Raw genomic sequence first — 12,938 nt, forward strand, 5'->3', positions numbered from 1 at the left:
AGATGGATTAATCTATGATCACAGAATAGAAATGAGGAAGAACCCCAAGGCTTCTAAATGTTGGGGGCAACACAACAGTATGATGCAGAGAGCTTTATTTTAATTTTGAAAGCTGTTGTGGTCCTCTATAAGACAAAAAACCATCCTTGGAAAAGATATATAAGAAATTAGAAATTAAAGACCCATCAGCGGTTTTATCTCCCATATTGTAGTTTCGAGTCACATGCTCCAAGTGCCATGTGATATGCTTAACGAGTCATGTAAGCACCACCACATCAACACCATCAATTTCATATCCAAGTATTAAGTTTCCATTAACATCTCATAGCTAAGGATCTACACGAAAGAATGGACCAGCTTAACATTAGCAATACTACCCAGCTGAACCGGAGAAGGGAGCTTGCTCGGATGTCACGGGCCACACCTGTCGGAGTATATTGGCGGCGCTTTGCAGCTGCAAACACAGAGAGAAGATTAGGAGTCATCTATCCAGGACATTTCTTCTTGGGAAATATAGAACACACCCCATATTAACACAAACGATCGGAGTCCTTTCTGGAATTTACACGGAGCTGCTCATTCACAATAGTAGACGAAAGTAGTACACTACACCACACAGGCCTACTAACCAACCCAATCAATAATATTTGTACAGAATGTATGTACGATGTTCCTCCTTGTCCCTGCTAACTACAATTTTTCACCTCCCTTCATGATCAACTGCCTTGGTCACACCATCAATGTAATGTCCAAAAAGCACTGAAATGGACAAAATAGGTCAAATTCTAGTCCCCTCAACTTTAGCTCAAATGTAAAGTGAGCTCTACGTGCCGAAAGGCCCGAAACAGATGATCCAAAAGTCCACAAATCAACCACAAATTTGGTATCTTAAATGCTATTTGCTGGCAAGTCTGATCCATTATGGGGATGAGAGACAGCCAGAACTGCTGGCTTTTAAGTGATAAAGATGCCCGAGCTTTACTCATCGGAGGCAGGTAGTGAGTCAGACATTGTGGAGATATTGATTCTCAAGGCATTACGAAGCACTGGCATTGCTCTGCCTCTCACAAAACCCTTTATGGGAGAACTGGCTCGTTGTGGTTCAATTATGATCCTTTTTTGCTTTTCTTCAACATCATTGACATGTGATTGATGTGGTCATGGCCCATTTGTGTTCCACTCACAAGCCACTGAATGGCCTCAGCTGCTGCATCTTTTTCTGCACTCTTCTTGTTATTACAAGGCTGCCCCATAATTTGCATTCCATTGAACTCCACACTAGCTTGGAACTTGAGGTTCTTTAGTTGCATTGTTTTGTAGGTGGGCGCAGCATATCCTGCCCTTGTGAGCAATGTCTGGAGCTGACTCTTAGAATTATCACCCCCAGGTCCACTTTCAGTTCTTGAAACCAAGCCTGGCTGAGCTGCCCCCACAGATGGCTTTGAGGTTGTACGAACCTGGCGGCCAAATACAAATCTACCCTCACATAGATCCTCCGAGAGCAGCAGCCGCACTGCAGAAAGGAGTTCATGATATTTGTGGATGGCCATCCTTGGGTTCCGTAGCTGCTTGGTTGGTATTCACAGGAATAAAAATTAGTCACAGGTAACAAGCAGAGAGAATATATTCCAGGTGCAACTGGGAAAACAAAGTAGCAAGAGATTCCGAAAAAGATACTAAAAGAATGAAAAGAAAAATGGAATTTAATGAGATTAAGAGAAAAGTTCTTCACAGCTTCACTTACTTTGGTTTGAATTAACTCATCAAGTTCTGCCCTTAAACATTGATACATTTCTGCTACAGCAGGTTTCATGAAGAATTCCAAGTATCCACCCAACATTTTCAAGTGTCCATCCTGCTAGAACAGGAATTAAACCTCGTTCATATCAACTTTAGATAACAAAAAAAAAAAGGCACGACAACAATAATGGATCCTGCACTAGTTTGCACATTCCAGCAAATATATACTTAAAACTTGACACACCCAGCAAACACGAGAAACAAAATACTTACAATATCCCCTTTTGAAAAACTTCCACCAAATAGGAGAAGCACTGAATCAGATACAGCTGTTGAATCCCGTAGAAAAACAGAGTTCACCTTTATCTTCTCATTAAAAACTAGCCATGGATATGGAATTTTAGATTCCCGAGCATTGACAGAGTTCTAAACAAGAGAACTGAAGATGAGACTAAACCACAACAGAATCTATAAAATTACTTATATTGATATCATATGACCAAGAATGCTCACTGAGTATAGCAGCACCTGACCATCCTCCATAGTTTTCAGTGAATATGACTTCTCATTGTGCTGCACATCCACTTATGTTAGTCCTCGAGAAAACCATAGCAAACAAAATGAATCATACCATGTTTATGACACTATAAAACAAAACAACAGATACCAATGAAAATTTAGCTAAGGACCAAGCAGCCAAACTATGATATAGCTTTATCATGTCTCACTTAGGTTCCCAATTTGATTAAAAAGGCCTGTTCATCATTGCATAAAAATATGGAACCCAACAGATGGAGAAGATTGACAGCATCAAAAAATTTAGAAAAATAAAATATTATAGCTTAAAGAAAACATGGAAAAAACCACGCCTACCATAACAGAGCAAATTCCAGGATACAGGCCATAGCAAATAACTGCACGGACGAGATGCTCATCATAGCTCCATACATTATAGGTAGCTGTGTTGGCATCAATAAGATCAGTATCCCGTAGCAAAGAGTAGAACTCCTTCCTGAGAGAATCAATAGCTTTCATCGATTGTGGTGAAAGAAAATTTTTCCAGCAGTAGTCATATCCAGCAAAGTCTCTTTCAGCTACCTTCCAGCCCTCATAGGCACGCACAAGTGCAAGGTGATCGCTGTGGTCTCGGGAAAACTGAGATTTAGCAGCCTCCGCAAGCTACAAAGAGGGAGACAAAAAAAAAAAAGGCCGATATCAATAATGATACTGATTTATGTTTGCTTTGTCTATTCTTTTGTTGGTTTTACATTTGCCAGCTGTAGCTTTGTGTAGGATTGGTTGTCCACTGTACTGTGTATTCTCTTTTATCACCTCCAATCCTAACTCTAGGAAATACGGGGCATACAATACTTCTAGATATAATAAAATTGCAGAGCTGACTTACATCTTTCTTGTCAAATGGTGTTAAGAAAGGATCTCTGACACTAAGGCCAGAAACAATAGTCAAAACAGGATCGAGGCAGTTGAAGATGGCACCAACCAAGAGCATCTTTCCAAGTTTTGGCTCCACAGGAAGCATAGTTAGATAGCGTCCTGTCAAAAGACTTACTACATGAGTCTTATTGTTGTAAAGAAAAAAAAAACATACCTCAGCCATTTGCAAGAGGTGCAAGCATGAAAATGCATGAATTCAAATTCTGGAATGGTTAGATCTCTTTTCCCACCTAAAATAGTCAGATTCTCGTTCTCATCCAAGGCCCCAATGATCTTTAAATACTCTATGGCATTTTTCACCTATGGAAAAAGGTAAGAACCAAAAATGTGAATTGTAGGTGAGAAGCAAATATTGTAAATACGTAATAACAAAACTAAACACCACAAGCTGGTAATATAACAATACACTTATAAGTGTATGCCTTGTATGTTAAGGAATATGGTATTTTTATTGATGCAAACTTTGCTTGGAGGTCTAAGCACAAAGAAGAAGGTTTTTATTCTAATCTGATCTTTCTTATGTCTGCCCCTGTATTGAGGCCTCCTATTACTGGTGGGTCACCCTATCTCTCTCTACTGTGTTATGTTGACTATACGCTTTTTTATTTGATTCTATAGGTCCACACATTTCCCTTGATTTTCCTTTTGATGACTCAACATGCTATTAGCTATTTAGACAGTTAGATTTTTTTTTTCTTTTTGACTGAGAGTGTTCTGTTGCTTTCAAGGGAGAAAATGCCTGCCTCATGCTTTCCATTTCAAGAACAGTGAAAGGTGTTTAGAAATAATATTGAAGAGACCAACATTGTAAATAATGGTAGATTGAAATTGAATTACAGTAGATAGAGAAAAAATCGACTGTTACCGCTAGTAACTCTGGTGACTGTAGAGCCCTAGATAAGAACTCTGAGATACTTCCGAGTTTTAAACTTTTGATTTGCAGACAAAGAGACTGCAAAGGTGTCCTCAAGATTTCCGGCAATTGATATTCTGCAAATGCATCATACACACATCTAGGATAGAGACGATAACATTCCCCAGGTTGAACACGCCCAGCTCTTCCTCTTCTCTACAATCCATAAGCACATAGGAGTTCAGCCCCCTTAAAATAAATAACATCTCAGCCTTCCAAAACTATAATACTACAAGTAGACCACATCAATAAACGTGTGATTAATAAAGGCTTCCAGAGAGTTTCTATTACATAAGATCATAAAAAAACATTTTTCAAATGGTTATCCGTCTTTAATCAGAGAGGGCAGGGTACTATGTGCCCAGTAACCCAGGTAATTTTCTTCTATTTAGAAAAAAAGAAAAAGGAGGACATTTTGTAGGAAACAGCGATGAAATATTTTCAAAAGAACCAGGGAAATGACCAACTGAAAAACTGATCAGCTAACAAGGAAGAGCCAACTTAGTCAGAAGGCACAGCTTGATAATAAGTTAATGACTTGAACTTTCAACCAAGTCTTATCCCAGAAAATTATGGTGCACTAATGAACTTCTTTTCCACTATTCATTCTACGACAGAGGCACAATGTAGGTCAAAAACGTTTCAAGTTCAACCATTATGACTTGGACAGTGCCGATTCATATTAGTTTTCAAGAGACCAAAACCTTCAGCTAGAAGACAGATTACATTCTTACTTGTTGAGCAGAAACCTTGGATATCCAGGAAGGAAGCAAACAAGGAGTATTATTCAGTGCATCATATGAAGTCTCTTTTGCCTTTCCACAATCAATAACAAAAACAACGTCATTAATTGTGATACTCGTCTCAGCAATATTAGTAGCCAGCACTATTTTCCTCACTCCATCCTCAGGCTCATCAAATATCAACCTCTGCATGCAGTCCAAAACAATATAAATAAGAGATAGATTGATATGAGTTAGCTAGAAAATTCAGCAGTAATTCCTTCTTTCACCAAAAATAACAAAATGCTGTGGCAGACCTCGCAGGATGAAACACTATCAACCAACTAATTGACCAGTAACCAACATAGACGCAGAACATAGTACCAAACAGTAATGCAGACAACTTATGCTGGCGATTGCACAACTATTAGGGCATCAAAAGTTTACCTGCTCGGAACTGGCCATGGAACCATGGCATGCTAACAACAAGACTTGGCTTGGATCACCTAAGAGAGGATTTGCATGCAACTTTTCCTTTAGAGAATTGATGTCATCCCACCCAGTCATAAAAACTAGAATGGCACCAGGCCTTTCATTCTCACAGATATTGCATAACAGATACTCTATGAGATTAAAACCGATACAATCAGGATTCCAACAGGCTAGAGATTCCCGAGTCTGGGGACTGTAACCCTTAAAATCAGCTGCTTTGAGTGCATCCTGAATACATTCCAGTAAGGAATATTTGAGAAGATGCAGACAATTGAAAAGAACATAATGGTTTACACAATCACTTGTATACCTCAACAACAGAAGCAATTTGACTTTTCCTCTTTCTTGGTGCCTGTTTACTCATTTTCCACATCTTTTCTTGTCCATAATCATCAATCTGATTGTATGGAGTTAACCTGCAACCGGTACTTTCCAGAACATCCTCCAGAAAATGAGTTCGAACAGGGTATGTAAAACCCTAATTTGGAGGGGAAAAAAGAAAGAAAAATACGCTTAGAGAGCAGCAAAAATGGAAGACCACAAGGGGAATTATTACAGTAAATAAAAAAATGGAACAGATTAGTATATCATGTATCTAAATCTTCTGCTATTCATAAATGGCCGGAGAAAATGCTATGAAAGTTTTTAACTTACTGGAACATGAATTATCTGAGCCCTGCCAAAGTAGGATGAGAAAAGCTCAGAATCTAGGGTTGCACTCATCAGAATCAACCTCAGTTCTGGCCGGCGAGGAAGGAGATCCTTGAGAACAATAAGCAGAAAATCTGGCATCAAATGATTATAGTGAGAAATCACACTTCATCATCCAGAATTAAAGCCTCAATCTAGACCTAGCTAGCATTTAATTACCTTCATTCATTCCGCGTTCGTGAATCTCATCCACAATGACATGAGTTACACCTTTCAAATTTCCATCAAGTAGCAATCTTCTCAACAAAATGCCAGTGGTGCAGAAGAGAAGGCGTGTGTCTCTCCCTTTCATGCCCTCTAACCGAACCTTATATCCAACCTAAGATGGAAACAAAAAGAAAGGAATTGTAAAAAGAAAAGAAAAACAAGACTTGTAGTTTTATCATGAAGTTGAGGAAAACTCACTGAATCACCCAACTTCTCCCCTCTCTCTGAAGCAACTCTTTCTGAAACAGACATAGCAGATATTCGCCTAGGCTGTGTACATATAATACTACATACAGCTCCACGGGCAGCTTCTATCTCAGATTCTAAAATGAATTGTGGAATTTGAGTGGTCTTTCCACAGCCTGTTTGCCCTGATATGATAACAACCTACACATCAAAACTTATATTCATCATTGCACAATTCTGTCATGCCTGACAATACTAAGTGTCAAAGCAATTATTGTCTAGTTACAGGCCACAATAGCATTATCATATTACAACAATTGAATGGTTCAGTTATCCACAATAAGGGCTACCAGTTATGAAAATGTAGACATGGCTCTCAACAAAAACCAACTAGCAAATTGTAAAACCAGAACCAAAGTCAGAATCATACTTCTACTTAACCAGGAATTGAATTTTCTGATAAAGTGAAAGGAAAAAAAAATCAAATAACAACAACTTGAAGGAAACATCAAAGTAATGCAAACCTGATTTAGTGAAATTGCTGTCAACAAAGCATCCTTCTCTTTATAAGCTGGGAGACTTCTACGAAGTTCCATAACTTTTCTGCCTTCACGAGATTCCTGCAGAACCGATAAAAAATTACAGATACAGAGAATAAAAACATAATTCGTCTAAACTGAATGACAATCCTGCTGAGACAACAGTTGAATGACTGGCTAATTTAATCAGACATAAACTAGATTTACTTCGCTACTTTGATCATCCAACTTTATATGCCATAGAATATTAAACTTATTTAGCAAGGAACCGAAACCATTTAATCTAGAATAAAATAGTCCAAGTAGCAGCATTAATAGAAACAAAACAAGGTATTGTGAGCACATATCAAGGTAAGACATACCTGCCAAGCGTGTTGCTTATCCCGCAGCTGCAAGCTTCTCCTCCAAAAAGCTTTTTCCATCGCAGCATTATTCGGTGCCACTGGTTCAGGTTGCTCAAAGAGCCCTTCATCAGTACCAATACTGCCACTACTGCTTGATCTAGAAAAGGAAACATCTGGAAAGGTTTCCTTAGTCCTAGACTTCTGAGAAAGGAAGTCTCCGAGGTACACCTCAACTCTCCTCAGCAACCCAAGAGGCAAGGTCACCTTTGAATTTTAAAAAAAAATTACTTAGATACTTAAGAAAGAAACATGTACTAAGAGTTACCAGAAACACTAGGGCTTTTGAAAATATCATCAGGTGGTGGGGAGCCATCCTATGCTCCTAGCTAATTGGTTTTATATAAGTCAACCAATTTTTTGGTATTAATTAAAATGTGAAACATCACGTGAAAAAGTGGAGCTCATGGAGGCAGGAAAATGAGGGATTTCAAGAAAGGTTAATCATTAAATTTAAATATAAAAGTCATAATTTAAGGAATAAGGTCATTACCTCTCTCTGAGGTCGCCGGTCATCCAGATCAAATCTGTAGTTTGGCAGTGGGACCTTACTGAATACAGCAACTTTTGCATACAGATGGCTGTCAAAAGTTCTTTTAATCAGACCTTCTTGAAGTTATTGAAACACTTAGATGTTGACAAAAACCAACCTGTAAAGTCCCATTCTGCTTGCCAGAGCGGCTATGTCCTCAAAATCACGTCTATCTTTTTTCTCCCTTGAAACCAACTCTTGCTTCTTGTTGTCACGTAACAGCATGGTTAACTTCCGTTTCCACTCATCAAGGTTATCAGAGATTGAAGCACCCTGTATCAAAAAAATATTAAGGTAAACAAATCCCTTAACTTTTGCCTAATCTCAAGTTTATTGTCCTGAACCAGTAAATACAGCTACATTATGCATAAAGCACACTCAAATTAACAGCATCACGTAAAGAATCGTCACAATTATGATTAACAAGACCTGGATTTAGCCATTTTTAGCAAAGCAATCATACAATTACAGTAACTAATTGGATTAAATCACCGACTCAATACCTCACAATCCGAGTCCTTAATCAAAACCTCATTACCATTCCACACTCAGTAAACACTGCAACAACTCGCAATTAACAACTATACACGCACAACATAATCTCACCGGATTCGACGACATGTTATAATCGCGATCGGAGCCTTCATCATCGGAGACGCCGCCGTCGTCGTAATCAGAATCGTGCTGCAACTTCGGCTTGTGGAGCTGTTCCTGAACTTCGTGCTGCTGAGTCTGGTAGTAGGTCCGAGCACCATTGGTGCGAGCTTTGCTGAGAGAAGCAGCAGCAGTAGTCTTCTTGGAGGCAATTGAGGCGGCGGAGGTGTAATTAGGGCTGGTGATGACGGAGCGGAGGCGGTGGTGGGGAGGGACGTAAACGGCGCCGTACGAAGAAGGAGGCCGGTCCTTCATGGCGACGAGTAGTGGTGAGGGTCTGAGGGCAGAGGCTTTGGGACGCGAAGGGAATTGTGATTGTGGAGAAGGCGGTGAGGGATGGAGAAGAAGAAGAATTGGAGATGGTGAAGAGGGCATGCAATGTGAGGCGTCGAAGTCTTGAAGAAGAAGAAGAAGAGAAATGGTGGAAGCCCCGGAAGAGAACACGCGAGAGTTTCAGTTTAGTTTACTTTGGGAAGTGCGCACGAGCTGGGCTAAAATACAGTACAGGATCTCTGGGCCTCTGAGCGTGTGCTCTTAAAGGGATTGCGTTTCTTTTTTTTTTTGCTGAGTTTCTGACTTCTCTGAAAGTTAGAATCTTGCGAGATTGTAATAATTCATTCATTATTCTTTTACCCCAGTCATATTAACCACCAAGTGAAAACATCATCTCAACTCTCAATGAGACCACCAAAATTAGCCGGGTTGAAATCGACACTCTATTTTATGAATCACCACTCTTTATGGGTAATTTTCCAATATATGTGTGCATGGTTGCACGAAAGGGGAGTAGTTTGTAAAAAAATTAGGGGTCAATTTCACATTTTCATCCTCTTACATCAAAGTATAAATTATTAACACTGATGAAATAGTGCAATCCAACTCCATTCGACTGCAACAGCGAATCAGGATATAGTTATTCTCCGTAATTGTAAATGAGATGAACTTTAAAATGGTCCTATTCTCCGTAATTGTATATGAGATGAGCTTAAAAATGGTCCTTATCGTTAGTTCCGTAGTTTTGGATTCGTGCATGGACGTATTTATGGATAGAAGTATCACTACCCCTACAAACGGATTGTATACTTGCAGTTGCAAACTCGAGTTATGTTTGCCCTGGCATGATTATTGCTAGATTTCAGTGTTACTGAGCTTTAGGAGGCAGAACTTCTTAAAAGGATGAAATAAGATGAAAAACAACTCTCCCAGATTGGTTATATGCTTTCCTTCTTTTCTTCTCAGATTTTTACTAGACAGAAACCAAGAATTAAACCAAGAACACACAGTAACTTAAGAAACAAAACTTAAAATCTTTCACCACTCCCATCGTTATAAGGTGCAGTTTGAAATACATATCCTCTCAAACGGTCTTATTCAAGCTCTCATGTCTTCTGTGGTAGGAGAAAGAAATGAAAAAGCTTTTTGTAGTAGCAAGTCTCCTCAGCATACATCATCTAACACCAATAAAATGCGGTAAATTACACCTTCTTCAGGTGCGTGGAGGCATGAATTGCCTCAGAATCTGGCTTAGTATGTATAGCCCTTGACGAACATTCCTTTCTTGGCTTCATCTGCCTCACCGTCAGCAGAGTACCTTCCTAGCTGAGCCAAGGAGTTTGCCTTTGCTCGTATCAACAGTGCCTGTTGTGCAGCTTCTACATTCTCAGGACGTCCTTGCCATGCCTTAAGTACGGAGTTCTGCAGGGCACGAGCATACGAGAAGGAAACATGCCATGGGTTGGGGCTCTGGTTCATTGCGTTAAGGTTGAGAGTTGCTTCTACTTCAGATTGTCCACCTGACAAAAACTGTTATGTAGACAGAACAAATATCAATCAATCAGTATTCAAGTCTTGTCAGAAACTAACAACTAGTGCATCAAATTCACACATACAACAGTAATGACCAACTACACGAACCACCGATATGACTTAACTTCCCTCCAACGCAGTCTGCGACTTAAATTTCTAAGTTTCAATTTTAGCCCAGACACAAAACTATTACATGGAAACCAAGTCAAAAACATGATTGTGATAAAAAAAAAAAAAAAAAAAGAGAGTAAAAAACATGACAGGGTCATTAGTGGCTGGCTTGGCCTGTCCCACAGAAACAGTATATTGGGCTGCTTACAGATTGGTCAAGCAATGAGGCTAAGCCAATCCTTTATCGGTCAAAGGATTGGGTAAATTATATCAGGCTATATCAGTCTCTAGTACTACTCTCTAATAAAACAAAGAAGGAATAGAGCATCAGTTTAAATTATTTCAAAGGGGATCAGGTAATTTTACCATGATTCCGGGGACTGCAGGAGGGACTCTCCTTTTAAGCACTGTCAATGTATGTTTGGCAATGGCCTCTGGAGAAGCCTTTTCCTTGTGTTCAGCTCCTGGGGTTACCATGCTCGGCTTAAGAAGGATTCCTTCAAACACCACATTGTTTTCGGCCAAGTAGTAGAATACTTCAGCCCAGACCTTCTCTGCCACTTCAAGGGTCCTTTCTATTGGGTGGTCTCCATCAAGAAGAATCTCGGGCTCCACGATGGGCACAAGACCATTGTCCTGCAAATAATGTCATGGCAACCAATCAAAACATTTATCACAATACCTGAAGGAAAAGAATAGAACTAGACAGTAATGTCAAAAGAAGGCAATCATTGTTAATCTCGTTTTAAACAAACAGGGTATAATCTCTTTTTGCCATCTTTTTATATCTCATGCCACTACCAACTAATATAGCTCCATATAAGTGATCATACCTGAGAGATGGCAGCATAACGTGCAAGTCCCCATGCAGCTTCCTTAACTGCAAGAGCAGAGGGACCACATGGAACGCTAACAACTGTGCGCCTGCATAATTTAAAAAACACACCTCATCTAAGTATTTCTATCAAGCAGAATGAATCAGCTAACCAAAACATTAATAGAAAATCTATCATGTAGATGCGCAAAATAAATTATAGTTGACTCACCATTTAGCGAAACGAGCACCTTGCTTGTAGTATTCAGCAGATCTTGAAGCCAATCCGTCTAGTCCTTGGCACCAGGATTCATTGTTTGATCCTGGTAGGGGAACCAAACCCTGAAAACAAAGAGGCACATGAAGACCACTCAAGGATCTCACTCAAAGAATTAAAACAACTTCCTCAAGCAATATAACCCATGCATTCTAGTGGCATCTATACCGTACCTTATCAACTTTAATTCCAGGAACAATGTTCTGCTCCCGCAAGACATCCACAAACTTCTTCCCATCAGTTGTCGACTGGTAAAGTGTTTCCTCAAAAAGAATTGAACCAGAAATGTATTCACCGAGTCCAGGAGTGGTCAACAAAAGTTGCCTGTAAGCCTGACGGTTAACCTCGGTATTGTCCAAGCCAATAGATGCCAACCTCTTTCCAGCAGTTGCGTTGGATTCATCAATGGCAAGGATACCACGTCCAGGAGATGCAATAGTTTTCTACACCATTCAGAACAAACAACCATAAGCTATTTTCGTTCATCTCTAATCCTCCTTACAGTTATATAAGCACAATTATAAAACACAATTATCACTAATCGATTGAGAGACTTAGCTCCTAATCTTTTCCGTAATTTTCATCACACCAATATCTTTATATCTGATTCCGTTATATTAACAGTAAACAAATACAGCTTAATTCATCTTATAAACAGCCTAATTCAGTCTAGCAATAAAATCTCAGATTCAAGAACTAAAACGATGCATGCATCAGAAAACTAGAACCAATTCGAGCCACGATAAGCTAATAGGTTATTTGAGCGTGATCGGTCAAATCAGAGATTCCAATTCCGGTCAGCAATGAAATCAACAGCATCAAATATGAGTAATCAAGTCGGAGATGACTTACGGCGGTTTGGATGAGCTCGTCGGTGTAGGCCTTGGCTTGGATCGGGAAGGAAACGCGGCGAGGAGTGGAGAGGAGGCGCGTGGACGACGACGATCCGTTGCGCTGGGTGAAGGACTGCTGCCCGATCCACTGAGACGACGCCGCATTGAGTTTACAGGCCATGGCTCTTCGATCAACGGCGACGATTGCTCGGAGATTAGAGAGAGAGAAAGAGAAAGAGAGAGGTCGACTGATTGGGGGCTTCGCGGTTTGGTGGTGACGGAGTTTGATGAGAGAGTGATATAAGCAACGCTGTACTTCTCGGAGAGTCCGCACCTGGCGACACTACCAAACGGTCCATATTGTATCAATTTGTGAACTTACCAGATTAGCCTGAGGTGAATGAGACAAACAATATTTTGTGTTGTTTTGGTTTTTGGACTGACGACAAAATAAGGCTTGGAAATGTGGGGAGTTGGTACTGTCGTCTGAGGGGGAAAGGAATGGGTATTATCGTCCATATGTGTATAATCATGAGTCGGGACAG

General features: G+C 39.9%; 2 protein-coding genes across 5 annotated transcripts; both read right to left on the reverse strand.

Annotated features, from left to right (window-relative positions):
* Nucleotides 1-80: 80 nt before the first annotated feature.
* LOC112197199 (DExH-box ATP-dependent RNA helicase DExH5, mitochondrial) lies at nt 81-9,059 on the reverse strand. 4 transcript variants are annotated; one of them, XR_002935585.2, is made up of 20 exons: nt 8,505-9,058; nt 8,017-8,171; nt 7,860-7,947; nt 7,328-7,573; nt 6,951-7,046; nt 6,439-6,627; nt 6,193-6,352; nt 5,977-6,107; nt 5,633-5,800; nt 5,278-5,550; nt 4,843-5,037; nt 4,061-4,264; nt 3,426-3,495; nt 3,146-3,294; nt 2,614-2,919; nt 2,254-2,313; nt 2,014-2,166; nt 1,745-1,858; nt 611-1,565; nt 81-454 (listed from the first exon to the last, which is right to left on the reverse strand). XR_002935585.2 is itself a non-coding variant. In XM_040518129.1 (19 exons), the coding sequence occupies exons 1-19, from the start codon at nt 8,925-8,927 to the stop codon at nt 1,107-1,109; spliced, it is 3,624 nt and encodes a 1,207-aa protein (XP_040374063.1). In that variant the 5' UTR covers nt 8,928-9,059; the 3' UTR covers nt 81-1,106. The 4 variants fall into 4 exon arrangements, 3 of the variants coding, with proteins under 3 accessions (XP_040374063.1, XP_024193567.1, XP_024193568.1); XM_040518129.1 differs by having other exon boundaries at nt 81-1,565; nt 2,269-2,313; nt 8,505-9,059; XM_024337799.2 differs by having other exon boundaries at nt 81-1,565.
* Nucleotides 9,060-9,839: 780 nt separating this feature from the next.
* On the reverse strand, nt 9,840-12,731 carry LOC112198215 (fructose-bisphosphate aldolase 3, chloroplastic). The gene is made up of 6 exons (XM_024339296.2): nt 12,413-12,731; nt 11,734-12,003; nt 11,516-11,625; nt 11,303-11,393; nt 10,836-11,105; nt 9,840-10,355 (listed from the first exon to the last, which is right to left on the reverse strand). Exons 1-6 carry the CDS (start codon nt 12,572-12,574, stop codon nt 10,077-10,079), a joined length of 1,182 nt encoding a protein of 393 aa, XP_024195064.1. The 5' UTR covers nt 12,575-12,731; the 3' UTR covers nt 9,840-10,076.
* Nucleotides 12,732-12,938: the final 207 nt, after the last annotated feature.

Source organism: Rosa chinensis, chromosome 4, assembly GCF_002994745.2.
Source record: "Rosa chinensis cultivar Old Blush chromosome 4, RchiOBHm-V2, whole genome shotgun sequence".
NCBI classification, from domain to species: domain Eukaryota; kingdom Viridiplantae; phylum Streptophyta; class Magnoliopsida; order Rosales; family Rosaceae; genus Rosa; species Rosa chinensis.

What these genes read in the sequence shown, in the direction of transcription:
- LOC112197199 (XM_024337799.2), bottom strand. Translation starts at nt 8,927, where the DNA reads ATGCCCTCTTCACCATCTCCAATTCTTCTTCTTCTCCATCCCTCACCG. An exon ending in CCATGGCCAGTTCCGAGCAG is followed by an intron (nt 5,038 to 5,277) that starts GTAAACTTTTGA and finishes GACTGCATGCAG; the next exon opens with AGGTTGATATTTGATGAGCC. An exon ending in CGAGAATCTGACTATTTTAG is followed by an intron (nt 3,295 to 3,425) that starts GTGGGAAAAGAG and finishes GTCTTTTGACAG; the next exon opens with GACGCTATCTAACTATGCTT.
- LOC112198215 (XM_024339296.2), bottom strand. Translation starts at nt 12,574, where the DNA reads ATGGCCTGTAAACTCAATGCGGCGTCGTCTCAGTGGATCGGGCAGCAG. An exon ending in GGTGCTCGTTTCGCTAAATG is followed by an intron (nt 11,394 to 11,515) that starts GTGAGTCAACTA and finishes TAAATTATGCAG; the next exon opens with GCGCACAGTTGTTAGCGTTC. An exon ending in CTGCAGTCCCCGGAATCATG is followed by an intron (nt 10,356 to 10,835) that starts GTAAAATTACCT and finishes TCTACATAACAG; the next exon opens with TTTTTGTCAGGTGGACAATC.